The 24,355-nt window shown below is 54.7% G+C and overlaps 1 protein-coding gene across 1 annotated transcript; it reads left to right on the forward strand.

Annotated features, from left to right (window-relative positions):
• Positions 1 to 630: 630 nt before the first annotated feature.
• CYS1 (cystin 1) lies at positions 631 to 20,600 on the forward strand (the record flags this gene model as incomplete). The annotated part of the gene is made up of 3 exons (XM_079720807.1): positions 631 to 1,026; positions 14,912 to 14,964; positions 20,495 to 20,600. Exons 1-3 carry the CDS (start codon positions 694 to 696, stop codon positions 20,598 to 20,600), a joined length of 492 nt encoding a protein of 163 aa, XP_079576933.1. The 5' UTR covers positions 631 to 693.
• Between the last annotated feature and the right edge of the window lie 3,755 nt (positions 20,601 to 24,355).

The following is a 24,355-nucleotide window of genomic DNA, read 5'->3' on the forward strand; positions in this document are numbered from 1 at the left end:
CAACTTAACATGTGAGGAATAGGAGGCTGGGAGAGGTGAAGTCCCCATCGCTCTAAGCTCGGGAGGGGCCCGGCTGTGGAGTCACCTCCGCACTCATCACCACCCCACGCAGGCCGGTCTGGGCGTGTTGCAGGAGCCCCAGTGCTTTCAGTTCTTCCAGGCGGCGGGGACCAAGAGGGTCGGGGAGCCAGAGCCTGGAGGGCTGACCCCGCAAGGAGAGGCGGGGCCCGAGGCGGGCCGGAGGGAGGAGGAAGGAGTCGGAGGAGGAGGGGATGCCGCGCCCCAGTGCCCTCGCCATCCAGTGCCCGGATACCCGGCCGTCGCTCCCCGCCCCCGGCCCCCGGCTCCCCGAGAACCCTCACCCGCGGCTCTCGGCCCCCACCTCCAGGCCGGGCTCAGCACCCCGGCTCCGGTCGCGCCCCCTCCCACGTTCCCCTGTCCCGGGATCTAGTTCCCCCACCGCGACACCACGCCCCACGTTCCGCACACCGGTGGCTTCGCCCCTCCCCCAGGCCCTGCTCGCGTCCCCGCCCCCAGTCGCGTCCCAGACCCGGGATCTCCCCCTCCGCCCCTCACGCCCGGCCCGGGTCCGCACCCCCGGCCCCGCACCCCCGGCCCGGCCGCGCCCCCTCCCGCGTCCCCACCCCCGGGCCGCTTTCTGGCGGCGCCACAGGCCTGCTTGGCGGGCGCGCCATGGGCAGCGGCAGCAGCCGGAGCAGCCGCGCCCTGAGGCGGCTGCGCAGCCCCGACAGCCGGCCGGCCGGGCCCGGCGGGACGGCCCCGGAGGGCGGGACGGGGCCGCCAGTCTCGGCGACGGCGGCGGCAGCCCGGGAGGAGTCCCGGGAGGCGGCGGCGGAGGCGGCGGAGGGGGCGGCCGGCCCCGGCCCCGCGGCGCCCCCCGACGGCGGGGACGAGACGCTGCGCCTGCTGGACCAGCTGCTGGCCGAGTCGGCGGCCTGGGGCCCCGGGGAGCTGGCCCCGCGGGGCCCGGCGCGGCCCCGACCCGCAGCCGGCGCCGGGAGCCCGGTGAGTGTCGGAGCCCGCGGAGCCGGTGGGGCAGCTGCGCCGAGTCCTGCCCCGGAGCCCCCTCCCCGCCGGCCCGCACCCCGCACCCTGTCCCTCCGGGACCCCCGCCCTGTTGCCCTGTCCCCCAGCCCCCGCGGCCGTCCCGCCGCGCTCTCCCTGCTCGCCCCCTTCCCCTCTCTGCCTCCTCTGGGTGCTGGTCTCCCTGCCTCCAATTTGGGGGGTGACAGTGCTGTACTGGCAGCAGCCTTAAAAGGCAGGGAGACAGATATCCCTTAGCAGAAATGCATCTCCTAGGCTTGCTTCTGGCCAGAGCTTGCCTTTTTTTCCTTTTGGAACTGTGGCTTCTTCCAGCCTAGGTAGGGGCTGGCCAGCGGGGCTGCTTTCTTCTCAGGTACCTCCCCCTTGGCCATTCCCCGGGCACTGTCGGAGGAGGATGCTAAGAGCTGGGACCGGTAGCCAAACAGTGTTTACAAAGGCCCCTCGCGTCAGACACATCAGGATCTTTGCCTTGTGGTCAAGCAATTTGCATACTACTGGCTATTTTTAAGACGCTGTGCAATTTCTTTTTGGCTTCCCTCTTCTCTCTTCCAGAACACTTGTAATAACATCCCCGCTGTTCTAGAAAAACAATAAAAGTGAGCACTCTCGTATGGGAACAGCCTTCACTCCAGCAGAGCTGAATGAACAAGATCTGTGATATCAGCTCCTGGGCTTGAGGAGGATGTCCAAGGCAGTTCCCCCCTTCCCCGGAGCCCTGCAGGCTTTGCTTAACAACTGCTGGGACCAGAGCGGGGTGTCTTCCGGGGCAGCCACCACGCAGTGGAATCCTGGAAGCTCCTCAGTGAGGTGGGGAGGGGTGGGTGGAAAGGACTGGGCCAGCCCGGACACTGCAGGGCCTTCCTCTCCTGTCCTGCCCATCCCCTGCTACCCTCCCCAAACGAGCTGCAGCAAGTGGGACTCAATTATATAACAAGATTCCTTTAAGATTACATCAGAGTTCCATTATATAACCCTCAAAATGGATAAACAGTTGAGAACTTTTGGGGGAAGTTCTGAGACGGCACGGAAGCAATCTTTTAGGCATCAGTTGTCAAGTGCTTTGGAAACTCCAGAAGCGAAAATGAAAAGAAAACAGAGAGAATGGATTTCCCTCCCCCGTCCCCACCCCCATTCGCTGAGTATCACAGCAACTCCTAGGTTGCATGGACTGCCTTACTTATTTTTTCAGTCATTTCTCAGGTATTGCTTGAGCACCTACTGTGTGCCAGGCATCACTCTGGGCGCCAGAGATGAACACTGATGGCACGCAGTCCTTGCCCTCAGGAAGTTGACAGTGTAATGGGGGAGAGGGATCTGCAAACAAAAAGTAGAATACCTGTGGGCAGTCTGTAGAGCGAGTCCACAGGAGGAGCAACTGGTCCTCTGGAGAAGTCAGGTCAGCATCCCAGCAGGACAGCACTTGACCTGGATCTGGAAGGGTCTATGTCACTAGCCAGGCAAACAAGCAGCAAAGAGCATTTGGGCAGAGAGAAGCCTGCATGCAAAGGCAATGGCGGCCGGGGCATATGGTACCCAGAGTGTGGGTGGGCGCACTGGAGTTGAAGAGGTTGGGAAGGGTGAATGCCAGGCTACGGACATGTCACACTAGGAGTATTCCCTGCTGAGGAGCTTGGACTTTACCATAAAAGCCGTGGGTATCTTTGAAGGACTAAGGGGAGTGACATTTTGTGTCTTAGGAAGGTTGCACCAACAGCCATGGGGAGGATGAACTGGGCGGAGTAAGGACTAGGGGCAAGATGTCCAACTGGGGCTGCTTCGGTGGTCCAGACGGGCAGGTCCTGAGGGCAGCAGCGCAGTGAGAGGGCTGAAGGGGAGATGGAGTCGAGAGAGATTAGGAGGTAAAGTTAGCCAGCTGTGGTTGCTCTTTTGGATGTGGATTGTATGTATCTTCTGTACCATAGATGTTTCTTTTTTTTTTTTTTTTTTTTTTTTTTTGTGGTACGCGGGCCTCTCACTGTTGTGGCCTCTCCCGTTGCGGAGCACAGGCTCCGGACGTGCAGGCTCAGAGGCCATGGCTCACGGGTCCAGCCGCTCCGCGGCATGTGGGATCCTCCCGGACCGGGGCATGAACCCGTGTCCCCTGCATCAGCAGGCGGACTCTCAACCACCGTGCCACAAGGGAAGCCCCATAGATGTTTCTTGAATGAATCCTAGAATCTTAGACTATTAGAGCTGCAAGGAGGCTCCTGAGTCCAGTTCATTCTCTTCAGGTCTGGGGAGATGAAGTAAAAAGGTTGAAGCCTCTTAATTTCCTGGCTCTAGAGGTCACAGGTAGAAGGCTAACTGCCTGTACAGCCAAGTGTGGAGTCTATGCCTTTTTGCTTTACACTTTACACCCTTCAGCTGAGTCTCTGGCAGCTGTACATTTAACAAGACACCATTGGCCTGGGAACAAATGGGGATTTTGACGAGTCGGTATTGAAACCTATTTGTAGAAGTTGGCCCTTCTTCAAAATGTTGGAAATGATGTTCCCATGGACAGAGAAAGCCTGACTGAACATGTAAATAAACACTATTTTAAATTTCTCTGGAAGGAAGGAAGAAAAGCCTTCTTAGGTTCATAACTATCTAGCATTTTGGAGGAGAGAGGTATTCTCCATAAGAGAATGTCAAACTCAAGTGAAATTATCCCTTTAAGCACCCACATTTAAAATTTTGACCACTGTTGATTAGAATTTCTTAGAGACGAATTATGTGTATCTCTGAACCCTCATTCTGAATCTTATGTATTTTTCTTGTCTATGTCCAAGAATAATTGTAGCTCATATTTCAGTGAGCACTTGGGTCTCAGACATGTATTAACTCATTTCATTTTTACCGTTATTATTATCGTCCATTTTTACAGATGGGCAAGAGGAAACAGGCACAGATGAAAGTTAAGTGACTAAAGCCACATGGTTATGGCAGAGCAGAGATCAGACCCCCCCCACCTTGACAGTCAGACTCCTGCACCCTTCGTACCAAAATGGCCCTGGCAGCTGTGAGACTTGCTTGTTACTGCCTTTCTGTCCTTGGTTCAGCCTCAGTCTTACAACTGTCACTGTTTACCACTGTCAGTCTGTATGCAACCAGCCAAACTTCTCTGTATCCCTCGCCCAAATAGACACCTCTCTGAGCGGCCCCGGGTGGTAGAAACACAGAAGCATGCTCGCTGGCACTGAGCTTATAGGAGGAGCAGAACCCTCCAAGGTCAGGCCTGGGAGAGGTCTCCTCCCTGGCCTGACGAGTCATCTGTTCAGTGAATGAGCTTTGTGGCAATGATTTTAGTTGATCAAGTGCTCTTTTTTTGTCTTATTTCTTAATTCTTGGTTGTTTTCCTGATACAGTTTAGGTTGCTGGATAAGAATAAGGTATTGCTATATTCCATCTAAAACTTGAATTTTTAAAATTAATTTTAAAGAAGGATTTCAATCACCTATTTAAAAAGAACTCTTTAACCATGGAGTTTTTCAGCTCTTATCGTGTATATGTTCTGAATCAAGGTAAATTTTTCCCTTACATTTTGGTAGAAGCAACTTTCAGTTAAATATTTTTATTTCTTGTCTGTGAACCGTAATACTTTGTAATGAAACACTAGGTAAGAGGATTTTCACTCTGGATTGTAAATTTAGGAAAAATTATGGGCAAATTTGAGGTAAGACACAAATGTGAAGGATACAGTAGTCTCTCTGCACTGGGGCTGTGTTACAAATCCCCATGTCCAAGAAACAGGATCTCAGGGAGAAAATGGGATGAATGAAGCCAAGGCCACTGGGGAACCCGTGACAGTCTGTGTGTGTCTGTGTGTGGATTTACATTCACTGAAATATAACTACTGAGACACTTCCCCAAATAAAGAGCATTTCCGTGACATTCCTAGTTTTCAGTCCAGTTCCATAAACTCTTGGTAGCAATACATGTCAGCTAGAAAGAAGTCTTTCCCTTCATGCAGTTTTAAGTTTGGGTGCGTGTTCACTGCAGAGATGCGCATGAGATGTGCGGTTTGCTGTCAGATGACGTGCACAGTAGAGAAGGCGAAGGAGGATTACGTCCGTTGGGCACCTGCTCTGTGTTAAGGACTGAATTAGGTACTTCCTGGTCATTGTCCCACGTTCCCCTCTTCAAACAGCCTTTTAGATAAATAGTGCTTTCTATTTTACAAACAAGGCCATCTCAGTCCCAGGAGATTGATAACATACCCAAACCACACAGCCAGTAAGTGGGGGTAGCAGAGTTTGTAGCAGGCCTGCCGGGCTCAGCCCCTCCGTAGATAACCTGGAATGTTCCATGCCTTTTCCGTTTTCCAGATGTCCAAGTCACAAGGCAGATCCAGCACTTCCAGCGCTCTGCTCACAGTGGCACTAATGCCTGGCCCGTTTTTCTTTACTGTGCGATTTTTTTTTTTTTTTTTAATTGCGGTACGCGGGCCTCTCACTGTTGTGGCCTCTCCCGTTGCGGAGGCTCCGCACACAGGCTCAGCGGCCATGGCTCACAGGCCCAGCTGCTCCGTGGCATGTGGGATCTTCCAGGACCGGGGCACGAACCCGTGTCCCCTGCATCGGCAGGTGGACTCTTAACCACTGCGCCACCAGGGAAGTCCTGTGCGATTTTTTTTTTTAACGTTCAGTAATCCCTAGCATTCCCCAAGCAAACTCATCAAGAACCTTATTTTGTCTGATAAAAGTACCACCCGTCTTGCCCTCATAATACCCCCTGAATGTTATTTTTGGCAGCCTCCTTATTCATTCAGATGTTTATGTGCTTAGGGGTCATACAGTTTTTACTAAGAGTTGTGAGACTCCCAATTATTCACTTAGTACATCTGTCACCAGCATCCTTTTACTTGAGCATTTTCATGAGCCCCTGCGTGTAAGCAGGTTGCTGGTTGCACGGGGGCAGAAGCAGAAGAACAAAGAGGCAAAAGACTCAGAAAGAGTCCCCTCCCCATCCTGTATCAGTTTTGATTCCTATGAAACAGAGGGCTTTGCAGTTCACTTACAATCACTCGGAAATTGTTCAGATGTTGTAATACAGCCGCTGTTTATTCAGGCTGTTCTAATAGTCGGCTTCTTACATCCATTGTTTTACTTAATCCTCATCAGAATAGGTACCTGCCAAATTGGTGTCGCCTCCCCCCAACTTCATGTCAGAGGGGACTGCACAAGGCCCAGAGAGGTAGTTAACTTGGCCAGTATCGTGCAGTTTGAAAGAGCCAGTCGGAGGCTTTCTGACTATACCTTTTTAGAGCACTGTGTATACTAGAATTTTAACTGAGTGAATTTGCCATCAGGAGGGATTCTCACTTGTTCCCTGATTCCTCTGGTGCTCAGTTTTTCTCTGAGATAGGTCTCCATACCCCGGCTTCCGTGATTGTGTACAAGATGTGTTCCAGTCTCTAAAGATGTGTTCAGCCCAGAAAAGGTTATGCTTACTTTTAAGTGTTTGTTTTTGAAGTTAGAATAGGTAATATACATGCACATGAGAAAAAAATTGTTCTTGGTTATTCTCTGCAATCAAAAACTTAAAATGATCTTACTCATGAGAGATGTGGGGTGTTTTTAAAAATATTTTATTCATTTATTTATTTAGGCTGCACCGGGTCTTAGTTGTGGCACATGGGCTTCTTAGTTGCAGCATGCATGCGGGATCTAGTTCCCTGACCAGGGATCGAACCCGGGCCTCCTGCATTGGGAGCGCAGAATCTTAACCACTGGACCACCAGGGAGGTCCAAGGTGTTGGCTTTCACTTTGAATGAGGTAGAGAAGGCTGGAGGAATTCTGAACAGCGGATGACATGATCTGGTTTGTTTTAAGGCTCACCCTGGCTGCCCTGTTGAAGACAGTCTGGGATGGGATGGAGGGGCCAAAGCTGGGAGCAGGGCTGGGAAGCTTTTGCAGGAATCCAAGTGAGAAGAGGGATTGGTTTGGACCAGAGTGGCAGTGAGCGAGCTGGGAAGGACTGGTTGGCATATGGACCTAGATCAGAAATAGAGACAGCCAGCTTACTAATGGATTGGCTGTGGGTTGTGTGAGAAAGGAGTCAGAGGACCCTGAAGTTTTTGGTTGAGCAGCTAGAAGGACGTAGTTGCCATTAACTGACATGGGAAGTGTGGAAGGGGCAGGGTTTGAATGTTGTGCATCAGGAAGTTGTTTTAGAATATGTTAAACTTGAGATGGGTGCTAGACATCTACATAGAGATATCAACTGAAAAGATCTTTGTAAGAGTTTGGCCTTCAGGGGAGAGGCTGGGCTTGGACTTATCAATTTGGCATCCATTAAAACATAGAAGGGTTGAGATTAGATCGGACCACCAGTAATACTGAGGCCAGCTAACACCTGAGTGTGTGCCAGGCACTGCTCTGGGCGTTTATCTGTGCGACCTGTGTTCAGAGGTAGAGACGATGAGGGGACATCCTAAAGGGGAGAAAACCAAGAGGATGCAGGTCTGGAAGCCAAGGGAGGACAGTATGTCAAGGAGGAGGGAGTGACCAACTCTGGTAAGTGCTGCTCGAGGGGACAAGTGAGATGCAGTCTGAGAGCTGACTTTTGAATCTGGCGGCTTGGAGGTCCCTGGTGCCCTTGGCCAGCGCCGTTTCAGTGGAGCGGTGCGGGAAGCCTGATGGGCTGGACTTCATGGAGAATGGGAGGCAAGGAACTGGAGAGTAGCCAAGGCTTTCAGGAAGGTTCTTTTTACAGTGCAGTGCTGGTGGGTAGCCATAAAGATGGCTCCATTAGGACACTGAATTAACCATAAAATCTCAGTCCCAGGATGGGCTAGATAAAAGAAGTTTGGGGGATTAAATGTGCTAGTGAAATTCAAGGGCACCCTTAAAGAGGGTATTCTGATTCAGTCTAATAGATATAAATTCAGTGTTTTTACTAGCAGGTGATAATTCATACTCCCCCCCACCGCCTAATAAATCTTAGTCACTCAAGATCTAGGGAAGGTCATTATCTGTCTTCTAGGCTGAATGAATCCACTGTCCACCGTTTTTGCAAAGGTTCCCTTTTGCTCTAGCAAAGGAGGACCAGAGTAACTCTTTCTTGTCTTTTGCCATCAGCCAGGGCTTCACGGTAATCCTGGCTCACAGCTGCTGTGGGATGTGTAGGTGAAAACAGGCATCAAAATGATTACGTGGCCAGAAAGCAGATCCACCAGAGGGATTTGAAAGTGGTGGATTTGATAATGGACTTTCGGCAAAAAGCCACTATTTTGAAGACGGTTACCATCTGTCCACTTTCAGATCTCTAGCAAAGAACACAAATTTAAGTGGCAGTAAGTGGTGCTTGATCAACCGAGGAGTCATAGGAGAGTAAAGCATAGTGCTGACCCCCAGGGCGCATACTGTGTTGGGGGAGGGTTGTGAAGTGAGCATTTGTCATGGAAGCCCTGGAGTGGAGGTAAGTAGGAATTATTACATACAAGGAGTTGAATAATCCCATCCAAGGTGGAAGTCTTCCCATCCAAGAAGCCCTGACATCTGAGTTGGTTGTGAAGGATCAGCAGAGTTTTCCAGCAGTCAGTGAAGGAGGGGGCATTCCATAAGGAGCAAGCAGCATGTAGAAAACCCCAGAGGGACCAAGTGCCTTAGGAGAACAGCACGTTGTCCATGATGGCTGGACAGCAAGGTGATGATGGCTGGACGGAGCGCAAAAGACAACGAGATCGGTTTGGGTCATGATTTCACAACCTTCTAGGCTAAAGGGTTGAACTTTATCCTGTAGGCAACAGGGAGCTAGTGGAAATTTTGTGGGTTTTATTTTTAAATGATTATTTAAAAAATCAGAATAGGTAATATACATGCACATGTATATTGTAACAGGTACACTGAAAGGAAAGTTTCCCCTCCACCCTGTCCCCCACTTTCTCCAGTTCCCTTCTCCAGAGACGCCCAGCTTATCGAGTCCTTGTGTCTCCTCCCCAGCCTGTGTTCAGAAAGACAAGGGGTGGCAGGAGGGCGGGGGATGAGAGGAGACGGCGCGGGAAGCAGGGTGCCCAGGTGGGAGATCCTGCAGAAATCCAGGTAAGAGGCGATGCGAGAAAGCGAGGTGCACACTGGGTGTGAGAGCAAGGGAAGGCGGGCTGCCGCAAAGGCACCCGGGTTTCCTGCTGGCGTCATAGAGTCGACAGTGATGCTCAGTGTTGCGCAAGTTGGCTTTGGGGTGCGAGGCAGACAAGCTTGTGGGCCGTCAGAAGCTCAGGTCCACTGTGCAAGGTGGTTGGAGCTGGCATGTAACTGTGGACCTCAGCATCTAGATGGGGCGACGAGGGAGAGCATGTGGGTGGCCGGAGAAGAGTCCTGAGCTGGAGCCCTGGAGGACTCCAGGAACCGGAGGAAGATGCTTCCTCTCAGGAGATGTACGAAAACAGCCAGATTTAAAAGTGTTTAGGAGTGCTTGCCTGGAGATGGGGTCAGAGGTGTGACCCCAGAGGGCTCCCTCCCTCCGTGGTTCTGGGATGTGGGCTTTGTCCGTGGTCGGAAGCCTGACCTTAGTGAAGGTTGGAAGCAGGGTCTCCCAGCACCTTGCCTGAGGCCGGGCCCCAGCAACTGGTGCTGAGCGCTGGTGCGGGGGAGGTGGGGGAATGAGGTGGATTGGGCGTCACTGCAGCCTCTCAGTGAGGTGCTGAGGAAGGCTTCCTTGCACAGGAGTTTCGGGCTCCCCCAGCGCCTAGGACGAGCCCTAGCTGGACTCCGGTGAGGAGGGTCAGCAGTGGTTCGTGCAGACGGAGATTCTTAGCACCTGAGTGCCGGGAGCTGTCACCAGCCCAGAAGGCAGCCTGCAGCCCAAGGCTACCCATTCAGATTCCCAGCAGACCTCGCCGCTTTGGTTTCTTCACAGTTTGAGAATCACAGATGCTGGAGCTGAAGGGACCTTAGAGACCATCGAGGCTACCTTCTCATTTACATCCCAGGCCTTTGGGTCCCAGCAGGGTGATTGCCCACATCCCCAGCAGGACCAGGATCCATGCCAGGTCATCTGCCTCCGGGGGTGAGGATCTGGCTGCCGTGTGAAAATGCGTTTGCAGGTGCTTCATAAGGTGTAGATATGTAATTTATTGTTATTTTCCTTCAGTTCCACCCTTTACCTTCTCCAGGTCTCCCCGGCCTCTGTCTCTGGAAACACTTCCCTGAAGCAAGGCCTGGTGAGGGGAGGTGGGCGCCCTAGGACCGGTGGCTTCAGAGTCAGAGCCTCCTTTTGCAAAAGTCCTTTGTCACTTTAGGAACGCAAAGCAGCCCTCACAGCAGAGTCCACTGGGCCTGCAGCGTGTGCTGCCTGGGAAGCCATGAAGTGGAGCCATGTGGGGACAGTAGTGCCCCCGGGGGTGAGAGGACTGAACCCGACTGGCAAAGTGCTGAAACCTGCCGAGGCCGGGAGATTTCGGTACCCGGAGACCGAGTTCACTCTTCTCTACACTGCATGTGTTAACATTTCCATAATGAAACATAAGCAAACCTGGGCCTCAAAGAAGGACAGTTCTTAGAGAGGAAGGGGGAAGTCTACTGATAAAACACAGCAGGGTGGATGGATCTCAGGCTCGTCGTGCGGCGTGAAAGAAGCCAGGCAAAAAAGGGCGCATGCTGTCTGACCCCACGTCTTTAGGCTTCTAGAGAGGGCACACGGGTGTGCGGTGACAGGGGCCCACTAGTGGCCGCCTGGAGATGGAAAGGCAGAGGAGGGAAAGAGGGAGCATCACCCCGGGGGGTGATGGATGTGGTTTAACAGTAGATACACATGTCAAAACCTTTCAAATCGTATTCTTCAGACATCTGCAGCTTGTTCCAGGTCAATTATATATATTATTGATATGGGTACATATATACATATAAAGCTGTTACACTTTAAGAGTTAAGGGGAGAACTCTTTAAACAGAAGAAGCAGGATATACATATTGTTAAATAAAATATTCAGTGGGTTTTCTAAAGATTAACCACCGATACTTCACTTTTTTTAAAAAAACCCTAGTTGTAAGAGTCAGAGGAGACTTTTTTTTTTAATTAATTAATTTATTTATTTTTGTCTGCATTGGTCCTTGTTGGTGCACGCAGGCTTTCTCTAGTTGCGGTGTGCGGGCTTTGTTGTGGAAAATGGGCTCTAGGTGCGCAGGCTTCAGTAGTTGTGGCTCGCGGGCTCTAGAGCGCAGGCTCAGTAGTTGCGGCGCACGGGCTTAGTTGCTCCACGGCATGTGGGATCTTCCTGGACCAGGGCTCGAACCCGTGTCACCTGCATCGGCAGGCGGATTCTTTTTTTTTTTTTTTTTGCCGAACACGGGCCTCTCACTGTTGTGGCCTCTCCCGTTACGGAGCTCAGGCTCCGGACGCGCAGGCTCAGCGGCCATGGCTCACGGGCCCAGCCGCTCCACGGCTTGTGGGATCTTCCCAGACCGGGGCACGAACCCATGTCCCCTGCATCTGCCGGCGGACTCTCAACCACTGCGCCACCAGGGAAGTCCTAGAGAACACTTTAAGAAATCATCTTATTCAGTTCTTCCTCAGATGTTTTCTGCTTCTTGTTCAGCTGTGGTGTGAGTTTTTCAAAGCCTTCCTGGGATCTCTAGTGATGACAGATTACACGCTCATCCTGAGTTCAGCCGGGTTCCCATGGCCCCAGTCCAGGCGCCATGGCCTCCCCGGGGTCCAGATGTGTCCTACCGACCAGGAGTGGCAGGCTTCCTGCTGGCTGGGAACTTGTGTCTGCACTAGGCCTGGAGCAGCCACCAGGGGCTGCTGTGTCTTTGCTTTTCACAAGCTCCTGAGCTGCTTCAGCAAGCTGGATCTTCTGGGAGGCCTGTCTAACACATTTTGCATCTGAGAAAGTCAAGTTAAAGACTTAAATTGACGAGAGGAAGAACCACACATTCAAACCACAGAAAGAAACACAGGTAAAGAAATGAAAGCTATAACAAAGCTGAGCTGTCAGGGAAATTATAAAAGAAAGAGTATGGCCTTCGGTTTGAGTGCAGCTTTGGGGCGTCCAGTCCACATACTTGATGGACCACATCATTGCTGCCCTACAGCTGGCAGTGCGTCCCCGTGAGTGGTGAGCAGAGCAGCGCAGAGAAGTGGAAACTGGCTGACTACGCAAATGTTTGATTCCGATGTCTTGCTGTGTCACTCAGTTGCCCACCTGATGGGAGAAGCCATATCTGTAACAACTCTTACAAAACCTGGTGCTGAGAGGAAAAGCCCCCAGCAGGTGATGGCAAAAGCTGGTTCCAGCAGAAATGGACAAGAGGAAACTAGGGTCCCTACTGGATGACTTCATAAAAAATAGCTGAAGGGTAGTTGAGTAAAAGTATTACTTTACTTCTCTGTTGTCCCTGAGAAAATAACCAGCCTCAGTGACAGAAAACTGCAGGGAGGAAGCTTGGCGTCAATATGATACGGGAGAACTTTCTCATATGCCCAAGAGAGTTGACAGGAGGCTCTCAAAGAGATATCTGTGCACCCGTGTTCATAGGAGCATTGTTCACAATAGCCAAAACGTGGAAGCCACCCAAGTGTCCCTTGATGGATGAATGGATAAACACAACATGGTATACACGTACAGTGGAATATTATTCAGCCTTAAAAAGGAATGAAGCTCTGGCATCTGCTACAACATGGGTGAACCTCGAGGACATTCTGCTGAGTGAAATAAGCCAGGCACAAGAGGGCAAGTACTGTGTGATTCCACTCAGGTGAGGTGCTAAAGGACTCATTTCTATCGGACAGGAAGTGCAATGGTGGCTGCTGGGCTTTGGGGGAGGAGAGTTGTTTAATGTGGACAGGGGTTCAGTTCTGCAAGATGAAGTTTGCGAGATTGGTTAATGTACTTCACTCTACTGAACTGTATGCTTAAAAATGGTTAAGATGGTAAATTTTAGGTTAAGATGGTTTAAGATGTGTGTATTTTACCACAGTTAATTTTTTTTTGAATAAAAAAAAATTAAAAAGAATTTTCAGCTAGTCTGAGCTGCCCGAGCAGGAATGGGCTGCTTCAGGAGGTGGTGGAGGTGAGTGCGTGTGTGTACATGTGCGTGCACATGTGTGTGCGTGCCTGTGTGACTTCCCCTCCTCTCTCTCATCTTCATCGCCCCTCCCTACCCTCTGTCTCTCTTCCCATTGTGAATTCCTTGCTGCCTTGGGAGTCATCTCCTCTTCATCTTTACACTCCCCAAAGGCACGAATATTCAAAGGAATATGCAGGGAATACTGACTCTCCGGGGCAAGATCACTAGCCACTAGCAGACACTAGCTGGCCCTTCATGTACCCCTGGAAGGAAGTTGTGCACCTTTACTGTGCAGCCCACCTCCACGTGGAGAGAGCGCCAGGTGGGCAGGGCAGGCTCTTCTGGCCAATGCATGGGAGCGCCTGTAGTGGCAGGCGGCTGAAAAACCAACCAGCCAGAGAAAAAATAACCAACCAGCCAAAGAACCAAGTGAACGCTAGAAGAAACAAAGACAACAAAAATAGACCAATGACGACTTCAGTTATTTATTTGGATTACCAGACACAGATTATAATCAACTATGTTTATTTTATCTTATTTAAGGGAAATACCTTTGAAGGACCAGGACCTCTAGAAAGTGACCTAGCATATTTTAAAAAGAATCAGATAGAACTTGAAGAAATGAAAAATACAATAAACAAAATTAAAGATTCTGATGGTTTGGGTTAACAGGAAATTAGACAGAGACGAAGAGAAGATCAGTGCCCTGGAAGACAGAACTGAAGAAATGACCTACACAGAGAGACCAGGATCTGATTAAGGACAACTTGAGAAAAAGCCACGGCAAACCTAATATTACATTTGAAATAATGAAAACTTTCCCTTTCAATAAAGGAACAAGACAGAGATGCCTGTTATCATTTCTTTTCAAGGTAGTACTGGAGGTCCTAGCCAGTGCAGAAGGGCTAGGTGAAAAGTGTGTGGGGACCAGAAGGGAAAAAATCAAATGGCCATTTTTCTCAGATAACGTGAACGGGAAGAAAGACAGTCCAAAAGAATCTACAAATAAGTTATTAGGACTAATAAGAGAGTTTAGTAAGACTGGTGAACACAAAATGTATATATTTCAATCATATATCTGCAGAAACAAACAGGAAGAAAATAAAATTTTATTTAAAAGAGGATAATATCAAGTATCTAGAAATTGGTCTAAAAAGAGATATCTATGACCTCTACAGGGAAAATGATAAGACGTCTTAAAAGACATTAAAGAAATCCTAAATGAATGCAGAGATGTTCCCCGTTTTTAAACTGTAAGACTTGTTATTATAGATATCAAGTCTGCCTAAAAGGATCTGTATGTTAATTCAACCCCAACAAAATCCCCAAGGGGGACAAATTGACTGCAGTACACATATAAGGAGGTGCAAGGAACCAGGAAGAGTCCAGGCTTATTCTAAAGCTGTGGAAGCTGAGACGGGGTGGTGGTGGCACAGGACAGGCATGGACCAGTGGAAGAGTTTGCAGACAGACTCGTGCGACATCTGAGCACCCTTGACTTAGAACAGAGAAGGCACAGCAGAGCAGCAGGGCAGGCTGCCAGGCAGCGCTTAGATGGAGGTCAGGACTTCAGCTCCTGGAATGAGAGGTGGGGACATGCTGGCCCTTAGCTGCCGGGGAGGTGGGGGGTCTCTTGTGTGAGCTGTGTAGGTCACTACCCTCTCCCAGCCTCAGCTTCCCACATGCAAATTAGGCGGATGGAACTAGAGCGCAGGGGAGCCTTTCCACTTTCCAGCTCTGGTTTATTCAGCCCTGGGTTGAGTGTGGTGGCCGTCTGTCAGCACAAAGCCAGGGCAAAGACAGGCTGCACCACTGACAACCTTCTGACGCCTCTTCCTTTTGTCCTTCTCAAGGTGTCCCCAAAACGAAGCACTGAAGACCACCCAGAGAGCAGCAGTGTCTCTGAGTAAGTACGGGGTGGCGGCGCGGGGGGGAAGCACATCTCTACCAGAGTCACAGCCACCCTACCCCCCGCCCTCCCCACGCCTCCGCATCCCCCTTCTGGATGCTCCCCATCCCCGGCCCTGGCCCCACCCATTCACTCAGAAACTATTTGCAGTGGCTCATCTGTAAATGAGGCACAGTCCTTGGCCTTCAGGAGTTTACAGCCTAGAAGGATGGCAGGTGGGTCCCCTGCAATCCCATTACAGTGTTAGCAGGAAAACACATTTAAAACCCCTGGAAAGTGTCAGCTGAGGACCCCAGGCCCAGAGACCAGGCCTTCTCTGTCTGCATGGCCCTGGGCTGTGTGAGGATTCCAGGGCCCCAGGAGCAGCCGGCACCAGGAAGCTGTGCTGGGATGACCTTGGGCCTCTGGCTCATCCTGCCCTTGGCTTTCTCATCTCTAATTGGGTCACAGTGATCGGCCCTGGGTCACTGGGAGGTAGGTGACTGTGGTGCTCAAGACCAGAGATGTGAAAATTCTGGCTCAACAGCTATTTTTTATTACCAATTCCAAACAGCTTCAGGGCCAGAACTTTGCTGGTTTCCCTTATTTAACAAACATTTGAGGAGACCTTCTCCTGAAGATTGGGGTCTCTTCACATGGGCTCAAGGGAGGTCTGAAAGGGGACAGATCTGCTGAGGGCTGGTGGAGGAACTGATGTTGAAATGGCTTGCAGGACACGTGTTTTCACCAAGGAGAGAGGAGGGCATGTGCGTTCCAGGTTGTGGGATCCACAGGCAAGACACAGAGGTCTGAACAGGACACCACGCACAGGCCGGTGACATTTAGCACAGGGCCTGGGGGAGAAGGAGGGCCTTGAAGGCCAAGCTGAAGCCGTGGGCCGCTGCTGTCCAGCCAGAGGACGCAGCGGTCAGCTCTGGGCACTGGGACTCCACCGTGGCCGCGGAGGTGACGCGGTGAGCACAGGTACACGGGCTCCGCCCCTTGCCAAGGCCAGAGCTTCACTCGGCAGAGAGGAGCATCCCTCCCAGTCCCCCTCAGCCCCTGCTCTTCACTTGTTTTGCAAACCATCACAGGCTCCGCTTAGCGTGGCTGCCTCTGGGTGGGCTCAGCGCCCCCGTGCACTCCCGTGCTGGACCGGGCGCTGTGTCTCGCCGCAGTGACCGGGCACCAGGGCCGGCTCTGCTCTGCTGACCTGGACGCCCGAGCACGTGGCGCGGCGGGGGACCTGGGCCCCGCGCGGTGCCAGCGGAGCTCAGTCCCGCCTGCATATTTCTACTGATTGTAAAGATAACTGGCAGTGACTTTCTTAAGTTTTCATCACCCCAAGGACTTTAGGAGGATGAAATTCTGCCTCGAACACATTAGCTGTTTCTTCTTCTTTTTAAATGAACAGGTCTCTGCACCTCACATGCAAACTCCAGGACATCCCTCACCAGGAGCACTTCATTCATTCATTCATTCATTCACTCCCTCAATATACTTCAGTGGGAGCATCCTGAGTGCCACGCTAGGCCCTGGACTCTGGGCTGGGTGGGTCCCAGGCTGGTCCTGGCTCAGTGGCTGCAAAGGGGAGAGCGTCATGAAGGTGAGATCAGGGCTGTGCCTCCCGGGAGCACGCTCTGAAGCCATACAGGCCTCCCCCAGGGTCTGGACTGGCAGCAGCCACCCTCCTCTGTTCCCCAAACTTGGGCTCCCCTGCCTGTAGGGGGACCTCTCTGAGGAGGGAGTGGCGGGTGTCCTGCCGCCACGTCCACGGTGGCTTCTCACTGCCCGCGGCCGGCCCCGGGCTCCTCCGCACAACCAGCGTGCGCCCCCATCCCCGCCCCCCAGACTGGGTGCACACAGAGCACAGCCCCCAGCACCCTCCTCTCCTGGTTCCTGCAGCGCCCGTCCTTCCGGCCCCAGGCAAGCCCACCGTCCCCTTCTCGGCCGCCAGAACCCCTCAAAGCAGCGCTTCAGGGAGAAGTGTCCTAATGCGTGCAGTTTACTTTGACATGCATCCAGAAATCAGATAAAGTAATACACATGGGATAAAGTAAACCCAGCAAAATGTAGCAGAAAAATATTTACTTAATTGTTGAATCCACGATTTCAACTTTTCGGTATGCTTGAAAGTCTTCGTAATAAAAGGTTGAAGAGGAAAATCCTCCCAAACTCAGTTCACGTATCTCCTCCTCGGAGACTCTCCCCCTCCCCGGAGACTCTCCCCCTCCCCGGAGACTCTCCCCCTCCCCGGAGACTCTCCCCCTCCTCGGAGACTCTCCCCCTCCCCTCCCTCCGTGTCGACCTGGTGAGTCTCCCTCCTTCAGCAGTGCCAGCTCCAGTTTACACCACACCTGTACGTGTAACGCAGCGGGTACCTGTGACAGCCTGTCTTACCTCTTCTTCTCACTCTCAGCCACATCTCTGGGCCCTCACAGCACCAGGCACAGAGCAGGTGCTTCACAGATGCAGCTGAAGGGAACGTTCGGTGTGAACCTGGGCCTGTGGGCCTTGACCCCCGAGTCCTGACCGTCCTCGATGTCGGCCACGCCCTTTCTCCAGGGTTGGGGTGTGGAAGCAACAGAGCTGAGCCAGCCGGGCTGGCTTTCAGGACAGGGCTGGGCTGGCCTGACCTGAAGTCTGTGAGGATCCGGTAACAGAAGCCTAGGGCCTGTGGAGGAGAAATAGGGATTCAGGAGGCTTCTGTCTGCAGCTGCTGCTGAAATTTGCTCATTATTTATTCTGTAAATGCTTGTGGGATACCTACTATAAGCCAGGCCTAGGCCAGGCACCCCGTTTTCCTAATGAGTAAACAGATACAAGGTATGATTTGCCCGTGGTCAAAGGGCCAGTAAATTCTAGACCCAACAGATAGTACAAATGACTCAGGCCTCATTTCGCATGTGGCTCTGCAGCCCAATTATAATTGATTTGCTGTCTCTGGGGAAGAGTAATGGGTTGTTGTTTTGCCTGACTTCAGGAATCTCCGACATAGTTGATTATAATTTAAACAGAGATTCAATTCTCGACTCCTCAGTCCCTCTAGGAACCATCTCTCCCTTTTAATGTCATGCTCCCCTCCCCCAGGTAGGGGGAGACCCCATCTCTGTCTTCAGGCCCCCGGGCCGGCAGCCCCACGGCCGCTGGTGGACAGTGTTGCCCGCCAGACAGGCTAGGATGGCGTGAGGCCGAGTGGAGCCCTGGCTGCTGGGGCTGCAACACCTCCTGTCGGCCTCCCCTGCCAGCCTCCTCATCAGCCTCCCCGTCACCCTCCCCTGCCGGCCTCCCCGTCAGCCTCCCCTGCCAGCCTCCCTCGTCGGCCTCCCCGTCAGCCTCCCTCGTCGGCCTCCCCGTCAGCCTCCCCTGCTGGCCTCCCCCGTCAGCCTCCCCTGCCAGCCTCCCTCGTCGGCCTCCCCGTCAGCCTCCCCTGCCGGCCTCCCCCGTCAGCCTCCCCCATCAGCCTCCCCTGCCAGCCTCCCTCGTCGGCCTCCCCGTCAGCCTCCCCTGCTGGCCTCCCCCGTCAGCCTCCCCTGCCAGCCTCCCTCGTCGGCCTCCCCGTCAGCCTCCCCTGCCGGCCTCCCCGTCAGCCTCCCCTGCCGGCCTCCCCGTCAGCCTCCCCTGCCAGCCTCCCTCGTCGGCCTCCCCGTCAGCCTCCCCTGCCGGCCTCCCCGTCAGCCTCCCCTGCCGGCCTCCCCGTCCAGCCTCCCCGTCAGCCTCCCCTGCTGGCCTCCCCCATCAGCCTCCCCTGCCGGCCTCCCCGTCAGCCTCCCCTGCCGGCCTCCCCCGTCAGCCTCCCCCATCAGCCTCCCCTGCCAGCCTCCCTCGTCGGCCTCCCCGTCAGCCTCCCCTGCTGGCCTCCCCCGTCAGCCTCCCCTGCCAGCCTCCCTCGTCGGCCTCCCCGTCAGCCTCCCCTGCCGGCCTCCCCGTCAGCCTCCCCTGCCGGCCTCCCCGTCAGCCTCCCCTGCCAGCCTCCCTCGTCGGCCTCCCCGTCAGCCTCCCCTGCCGGCCTCCCCGTCAGCCTCCCCCGTCAGCCTCCCCTGACGGCCTCCCCGTCAGCCTCCCCCGTCAGCCTCCCCTGACGGCCTCCCCGTCAGCCTCCCCTGCCGGCCTCCCCGTCCAGCCTCCCCGTCAGCCTCCCCTGCCGGCCTCCCCGTCCAGCCTCCCCGTCCAGCCTCCCCTGCCAGCCCTGCCTCCTTGCCCCCTTCCTCCCCCATGTCCCAAGTGCAGGGAGCGTCGGGTGCCTAGAGAGAAAGGCCTTGCTGAGCTGTGGGACCGGGTGAGGACGGTCTGTAGCCAGGTCACCATGGGACCGTGGGCAAGGCATTTCTCCCCCATCCACAGAGAGGGGGCTGGCCTGGGTGACCCCAGAGGGCTGTGCGGGAGGCACGTGTCATCTCTGGGCTTGGGGGGAGGTGGAGTCCCGCCGTTAGACCCTCATCCTTGCTGTTCAGAACTGGGGGGCCTGTTAGGCTGCACACACCCTGAGGTGACAGTCAAGTGGCCCAGAGCCCAGCTCCTGCCCGGCATTCCGGGACAGCAGACAGGGCCCTGGAGGCTGCTCTGAACGTCAGGAGCGTGACGGCAGTGATCAGGTGGGCCTTAGAGATCATCCAGCCTAGCCCCCAGCTCACATGGCAGCACGTCTCTGGCTGGCAGGTGGGAGCGCGAGGTCCCATACCTGGCAGTGGGCAGCTCTGGCCTAACTCCTCCTTCAGAGGTAGCCCCTCAGGCTGGCAGCACCCAGTTCGGCCCAGGTTTCACACCCTCCCACCTGTCAAAGGTACTGAAGGGGGCAAGGCCATGGCCAGGCACAGGTGGACACCGCCGTGGGACAGCCTGCAGGACAGGGAAGTTGGGGGCACAACAGAGTCTGGAAAGCTGGAGATGGGGTGGGCAGCCGGGTCCAGGCTGGTGGGAACCACTTCCAGGGGCCCAGGCGGCAGGATGAGGATCCGGAGATTTGGTCACTTAATACACTGCCCAGCAGTTTGGGGGAGTGGCCAGGATCCTGACACCCCGTCCTGTCCCAGGGTGGCAGCTCCTGTGAGACACCCCCGCCCACCCAAGGGGCAGGCACAGGGAGTGGGTCAGGCCGATGGATAGTCGAGACACAGCCCACCTTTGCTGAGGGCCGTGCAGGGTGCAAAATTCGGTGTCACACGCTGGCCACGCATTATCTCATTTATGCCTCAGAATGAGTTTAGGAATACAGCTCCATTTTAGAGAAAATGATCACTGAGCTAGTAAGTGGCAGAGCTGGGATTCAAGCTGGGCCTTTCCACCCCCAGGCCCTCACCCTTAAACATCACAGGCACTGGCTTCCTCACAGCATAAGGTCTCGGGTAACGTCAGGGAGATGAAACCAGAGAACCAGGCAGGGGCCTGCTCATGGAAGAGGTTGAGGAGGTGTTTCCGGGGCAGAGGTTTTCAGTTTTAGTTTTAGGATGGATCAGAATTCCATGCAGGGGCCACTGTGGTTGTCCAGTACAGATGTGGAGATTGAAGGTAACATCCTGTTTTCCGTGTCCATCTTTCTCACCCACAGAGCCCCAGGCAGCTGCCACAAGAGGCCTGAGAGGCAGTCAGCCATCACGTACGACTACTCCGAGGAGGAGCTGATGGCCAGCATCGAGCAGGAGTACTGCTGCTAAGGCTGGTGCTGCAGCAGCCCCGTGGTCACCCAGCGGCCAAGGCGCCGTTCCTCCCAGCCCCAGCCCCAGCTGACTGGGTCTCTTAGGAACCTAGGCTGGGCGCACACATCCCCCTGCCCCGCCCAGGGCTCTAGCTGGAGCTTAGCCACCTCCAACATGCAGTTACTCCCAGATCTTTCACAACTGCCCTCTTCAAATCCATATTCAGACAGTCCTGAACGTGGCCGGCAGCTGGCCATCATGCTTGCTGGCAAGAGGTGATCAGCTGTGCAGATCCAGGCCAGAAGGAAGGCACAGGTGCTGCCCCACAGGTGCACGGGCAGGTGACCTGCCAGATACCTGCCCCTCCTGTCAGTCTCTGGGGAGATTCGTCTACAAGGTTCTCCTGGATCTTGAAATGCTTCCCCTTTCTGAAGGCCCACTTGCCACCTGCTCCGAAGAAGCCTCTTTAGCTGAGCGTGGCTCAGACTGGACACTTTGGGAACTCTTAACACACGTCCCAGAGGGCCCCAAGGAGGTTCCCCTCTGGAAGGCACACCCAGGAGGTATGCCTTACCGAGCTGGAGGGAGTCACCCTCTGTTCTGCAAGTGAGTCGCCTGGAGATGTTATTGAAATGCAGATTCTGATTCTGTGGGTCTCCAGCAGGGCCTGAGAGTCTGCGCTTCTAACCAGTTCCCAGGTGATACCCAGGCTGCTGGATCCCAGCCACGCCTGGAGTAGCAGGGACCTTGTCTGAGCTTAGGCCTGGCTGACTCTTCCTTCCCCGGTGCTGGAGGCTGCCCAGAGCCACGACCCACCCACCTCCCCAAAGAACGGCCTGTGCCCCTGCAGTGGGTATGGTGGGACAGGAGCTAGAGACCCCAGTTCTGATCCTCGCTCTTGCACTAACTTGCAGTCACTTCCTCCCTCTGGTCCTCAGTGTCCCTCTCTAGAAAGTGAGTCCTGGAGGCACGCCCTATTCCCCAGCTCTCACCATCAGGGATCACACAATCCCAGGCTTCCTCGGTCTCTCGTCCCCTGGGGGCACGGGACTGCCTTCCCCGCTGAGGGTGAGCACTGGCCACACCTGGAAAGGGTCTTCAGGGCTGCCGGTTCTTCCCACCTGGTAGACGGTAGAAAATCACAGCAGTGAGGCCAGGAGAGCCTTAGAACATTCCCAGCTGACTGATGAGAAAGCTGACACCCAAGGCGAGTGCTTCTTGCACTAGACGTGCACAGAGGGCCTACTGGGTGCCGAGTGCGGCTCCAGGCCTCCTCTTGGTCGCTGGATGTTGCTTCTGAGCCCCAGCCTTCTGCTCTGGAGCTGAGTGTGGAACCTGCTCATGAAGGGGTGGGGGTGGGGGGAATGTGGCTGAAATAGAGGCAGGAAGAAAAACGTCTCCACGTCGAAGGTGACAATGACACATCGATGTCTGGAAAGGTCTCAGTGCCACATACGTGTCTCCTGGCTTCTGTGGTGGCGAGTTCCTCTGAGATGCTACAAAGCCCAGGAATTTAGAAAACAGGCTCCATTCCCAGCTCTGAGAAATGTTGTGTCCGTCCTCCTGGGGAAGAAGCCAGGCCACGGCCCTCCTCCTGCCCCTCCCACGAGTTCTCAAAGGGGCCCCGCCTGGCTCAGGCGCCCTCTCCTTACCTAAGGTGAGCGTTTCCAAGACACTCCCCTTTGATGTTCCAAAGTCTCAGAGCCACTTCTCACCGGGCTGCCATCCAGTGAGATAGCACCACTGGCTGGACGCCCCTGGGGAATTTCTGTTCAACCCCCCACTCGTTCTCACCTTCTGAGCCCCTGCTGTGAGCCCAGCCCTCTGCTGGACGCCAGGGTTCGCGTAGCAAGATCTGGTCTCCACTAGTGAGGACACGCTGTTTCTAGTGGCGTACCTGTAAACATGGATTCACGCCAGAGAAGCTAAAGGCTGTCAAAGAACTGTAGCCAAAAGCCCTCTGAAGATCTAGCCTATGTGGATTGGGGATGTGGTTCTTTTTCTGGGCTGGCGATAGTTAGGCAGGAGAAAAGCCTTCTTGGTTGCCTTTGAGAGGACAAATAACATTTGAGGCTCTGAAGTCCTGTGCTCTCCCTAGGAAGGAGACAATGTAAAACCAGACCTTTGGGGTGGTGACATCTGGACACCCTGGGACCAAATCAGACCTTAACAGGTGGGTGGGGCTAAATTTTCTGGTGTGATGAAACCCCTCTGGAAACAAAAAGCTGCCTTTTCTGTGACGTGTGGACCCTGGGAAGGAGCGGTGACACATTTTAAGTCCTCAAGAGGTGGATGATATCCGATGGACACCCTGTGGAGCTGGTGCCCCGGGGTGTGCACATGAGACTGAAAAAGCGTGTGGTTACCCGGCTGCGGTTTCAAGGTCCAAACCTCCACCAAAATCAGGGGCCTGTGGTTGGCTGTCAACAGTGGCACCACGTGACAGCAAGGCGTCCACACAGCAGGGTGTCCTCTTGGACTGGGTGTCTCTGTCCCTGGAAAGGGGTGGCTACAAAGACCCCAGCCTGGGATAACTAAGCCCGAGAGGTTTAGGACTCTTTTCAGGGAAGGGGAGAAACTGTAGACGGAGGGGCTGACTTTTCTACTAATCTGGTGAGGAGAGGATTTGAGTGAAAAATAAAAACATGACCTTAGTAGCACAGGTTACAGACACGTTACTTTTTTTTTTTTTTAATTTATCCAACATCTACTTGAAGAGGGCGGGCTCCAGGCCAGGCTCTGTGCCAGGTGGGCCCTGGGGGATAAAATAAAGATGTGATGCGAGTGAGCAGGGTGAGGTGGGAAGAGCCGTCGCCGTCGGGCTTCCAGCATCCTCGCTGCTCCCCGTCCTTGGGCAGCTTGGGTGGCGGGGACTGGGCTCCCCGGGGAGGCCCTGCAGCTTCTCCCTGCCCAACGGCGCCTCTTCCTCCGCCCCGGTCCCTGGGAAGCCTGAGGGACAAAGGCCGCCGGGCGCTGTGCCCCCGCGGAGCGACGCGGATGAGAGGTGGGCGGGTCGCGGGGGTGCGGAGCCCGCGGGCGTCGCGCGGAGGGAGCTGGGGAAGGGGGCTCCCACCCAGGTCTGCAGACACTCAAGGGGACCTTGGCTTCGAGCCCGGCCCCATGCCGGCAGGAACTTGCCCGGCAGCCCCGGCAGAAGCGCTTCTGAGGGTCCCCGGAGCGGTTTCTGCGGATTGGGTCCCCCGCGCGGGGAGCCGAGCTCGGGTGTGCCCCCTCGAGGCCGACCGCAGGCCCCCAAGCCCGGCGGGCGGGCCGCGCGGCTGAAGCCCGGGTCCCGGGTTCTTCGGGGGCCCAGAGGTGCATGTGCGGACTTTCTGCCCCGCTGTGGCCCTTTGGTAGGGGTGTCTCTCAGCAGAACCGCCTGGGCACCATCTGTCACAGCTCGTGTAATTCCCACACACAGAGCCATCTCCCTGGGTTCCAACATCCAGCCAGGTGGGCATGGGGTCGGGGAGCGCGCACACTGAGCCCGAGGCCCCGCCGACGTCCTGGCCCACCGCGTGCGCCTTCTATGCTCTCTCCGAGCGCCTTATCCGCTAGGGCGGCCCTCTAACCACGTCGGTGGCCCTTTGAGAAGTGATACAGGAGACGGCTCCTCAGCCCAGAGATGGACACACGCCCCCTGCGCACAGGACTCGCCTCGGTTTCAGGCTGTTCCCCTCCCCGCAGGCGCCCCGTCTGGAGATCTCCAGGGTTTTCTGGGCCGTCCTCTCACCCCCAATGCCTTGGCGTCCCTGGACCCTCAGCTCCATCTC

Source organism: Hyperoodon ampullatus, assembly GCF_949752795.1.
Source record: "Hyperoodon ampullatus genome assembly, chromosome: 15".
In the NCBI taxonomy this organism is placed as follows: Eukaryota; Metazoa; Chordata; class Mammalia; order Artiodactyla; family Ziphiidae; genus Hyperoodon; species Hyperoodon ampullatus.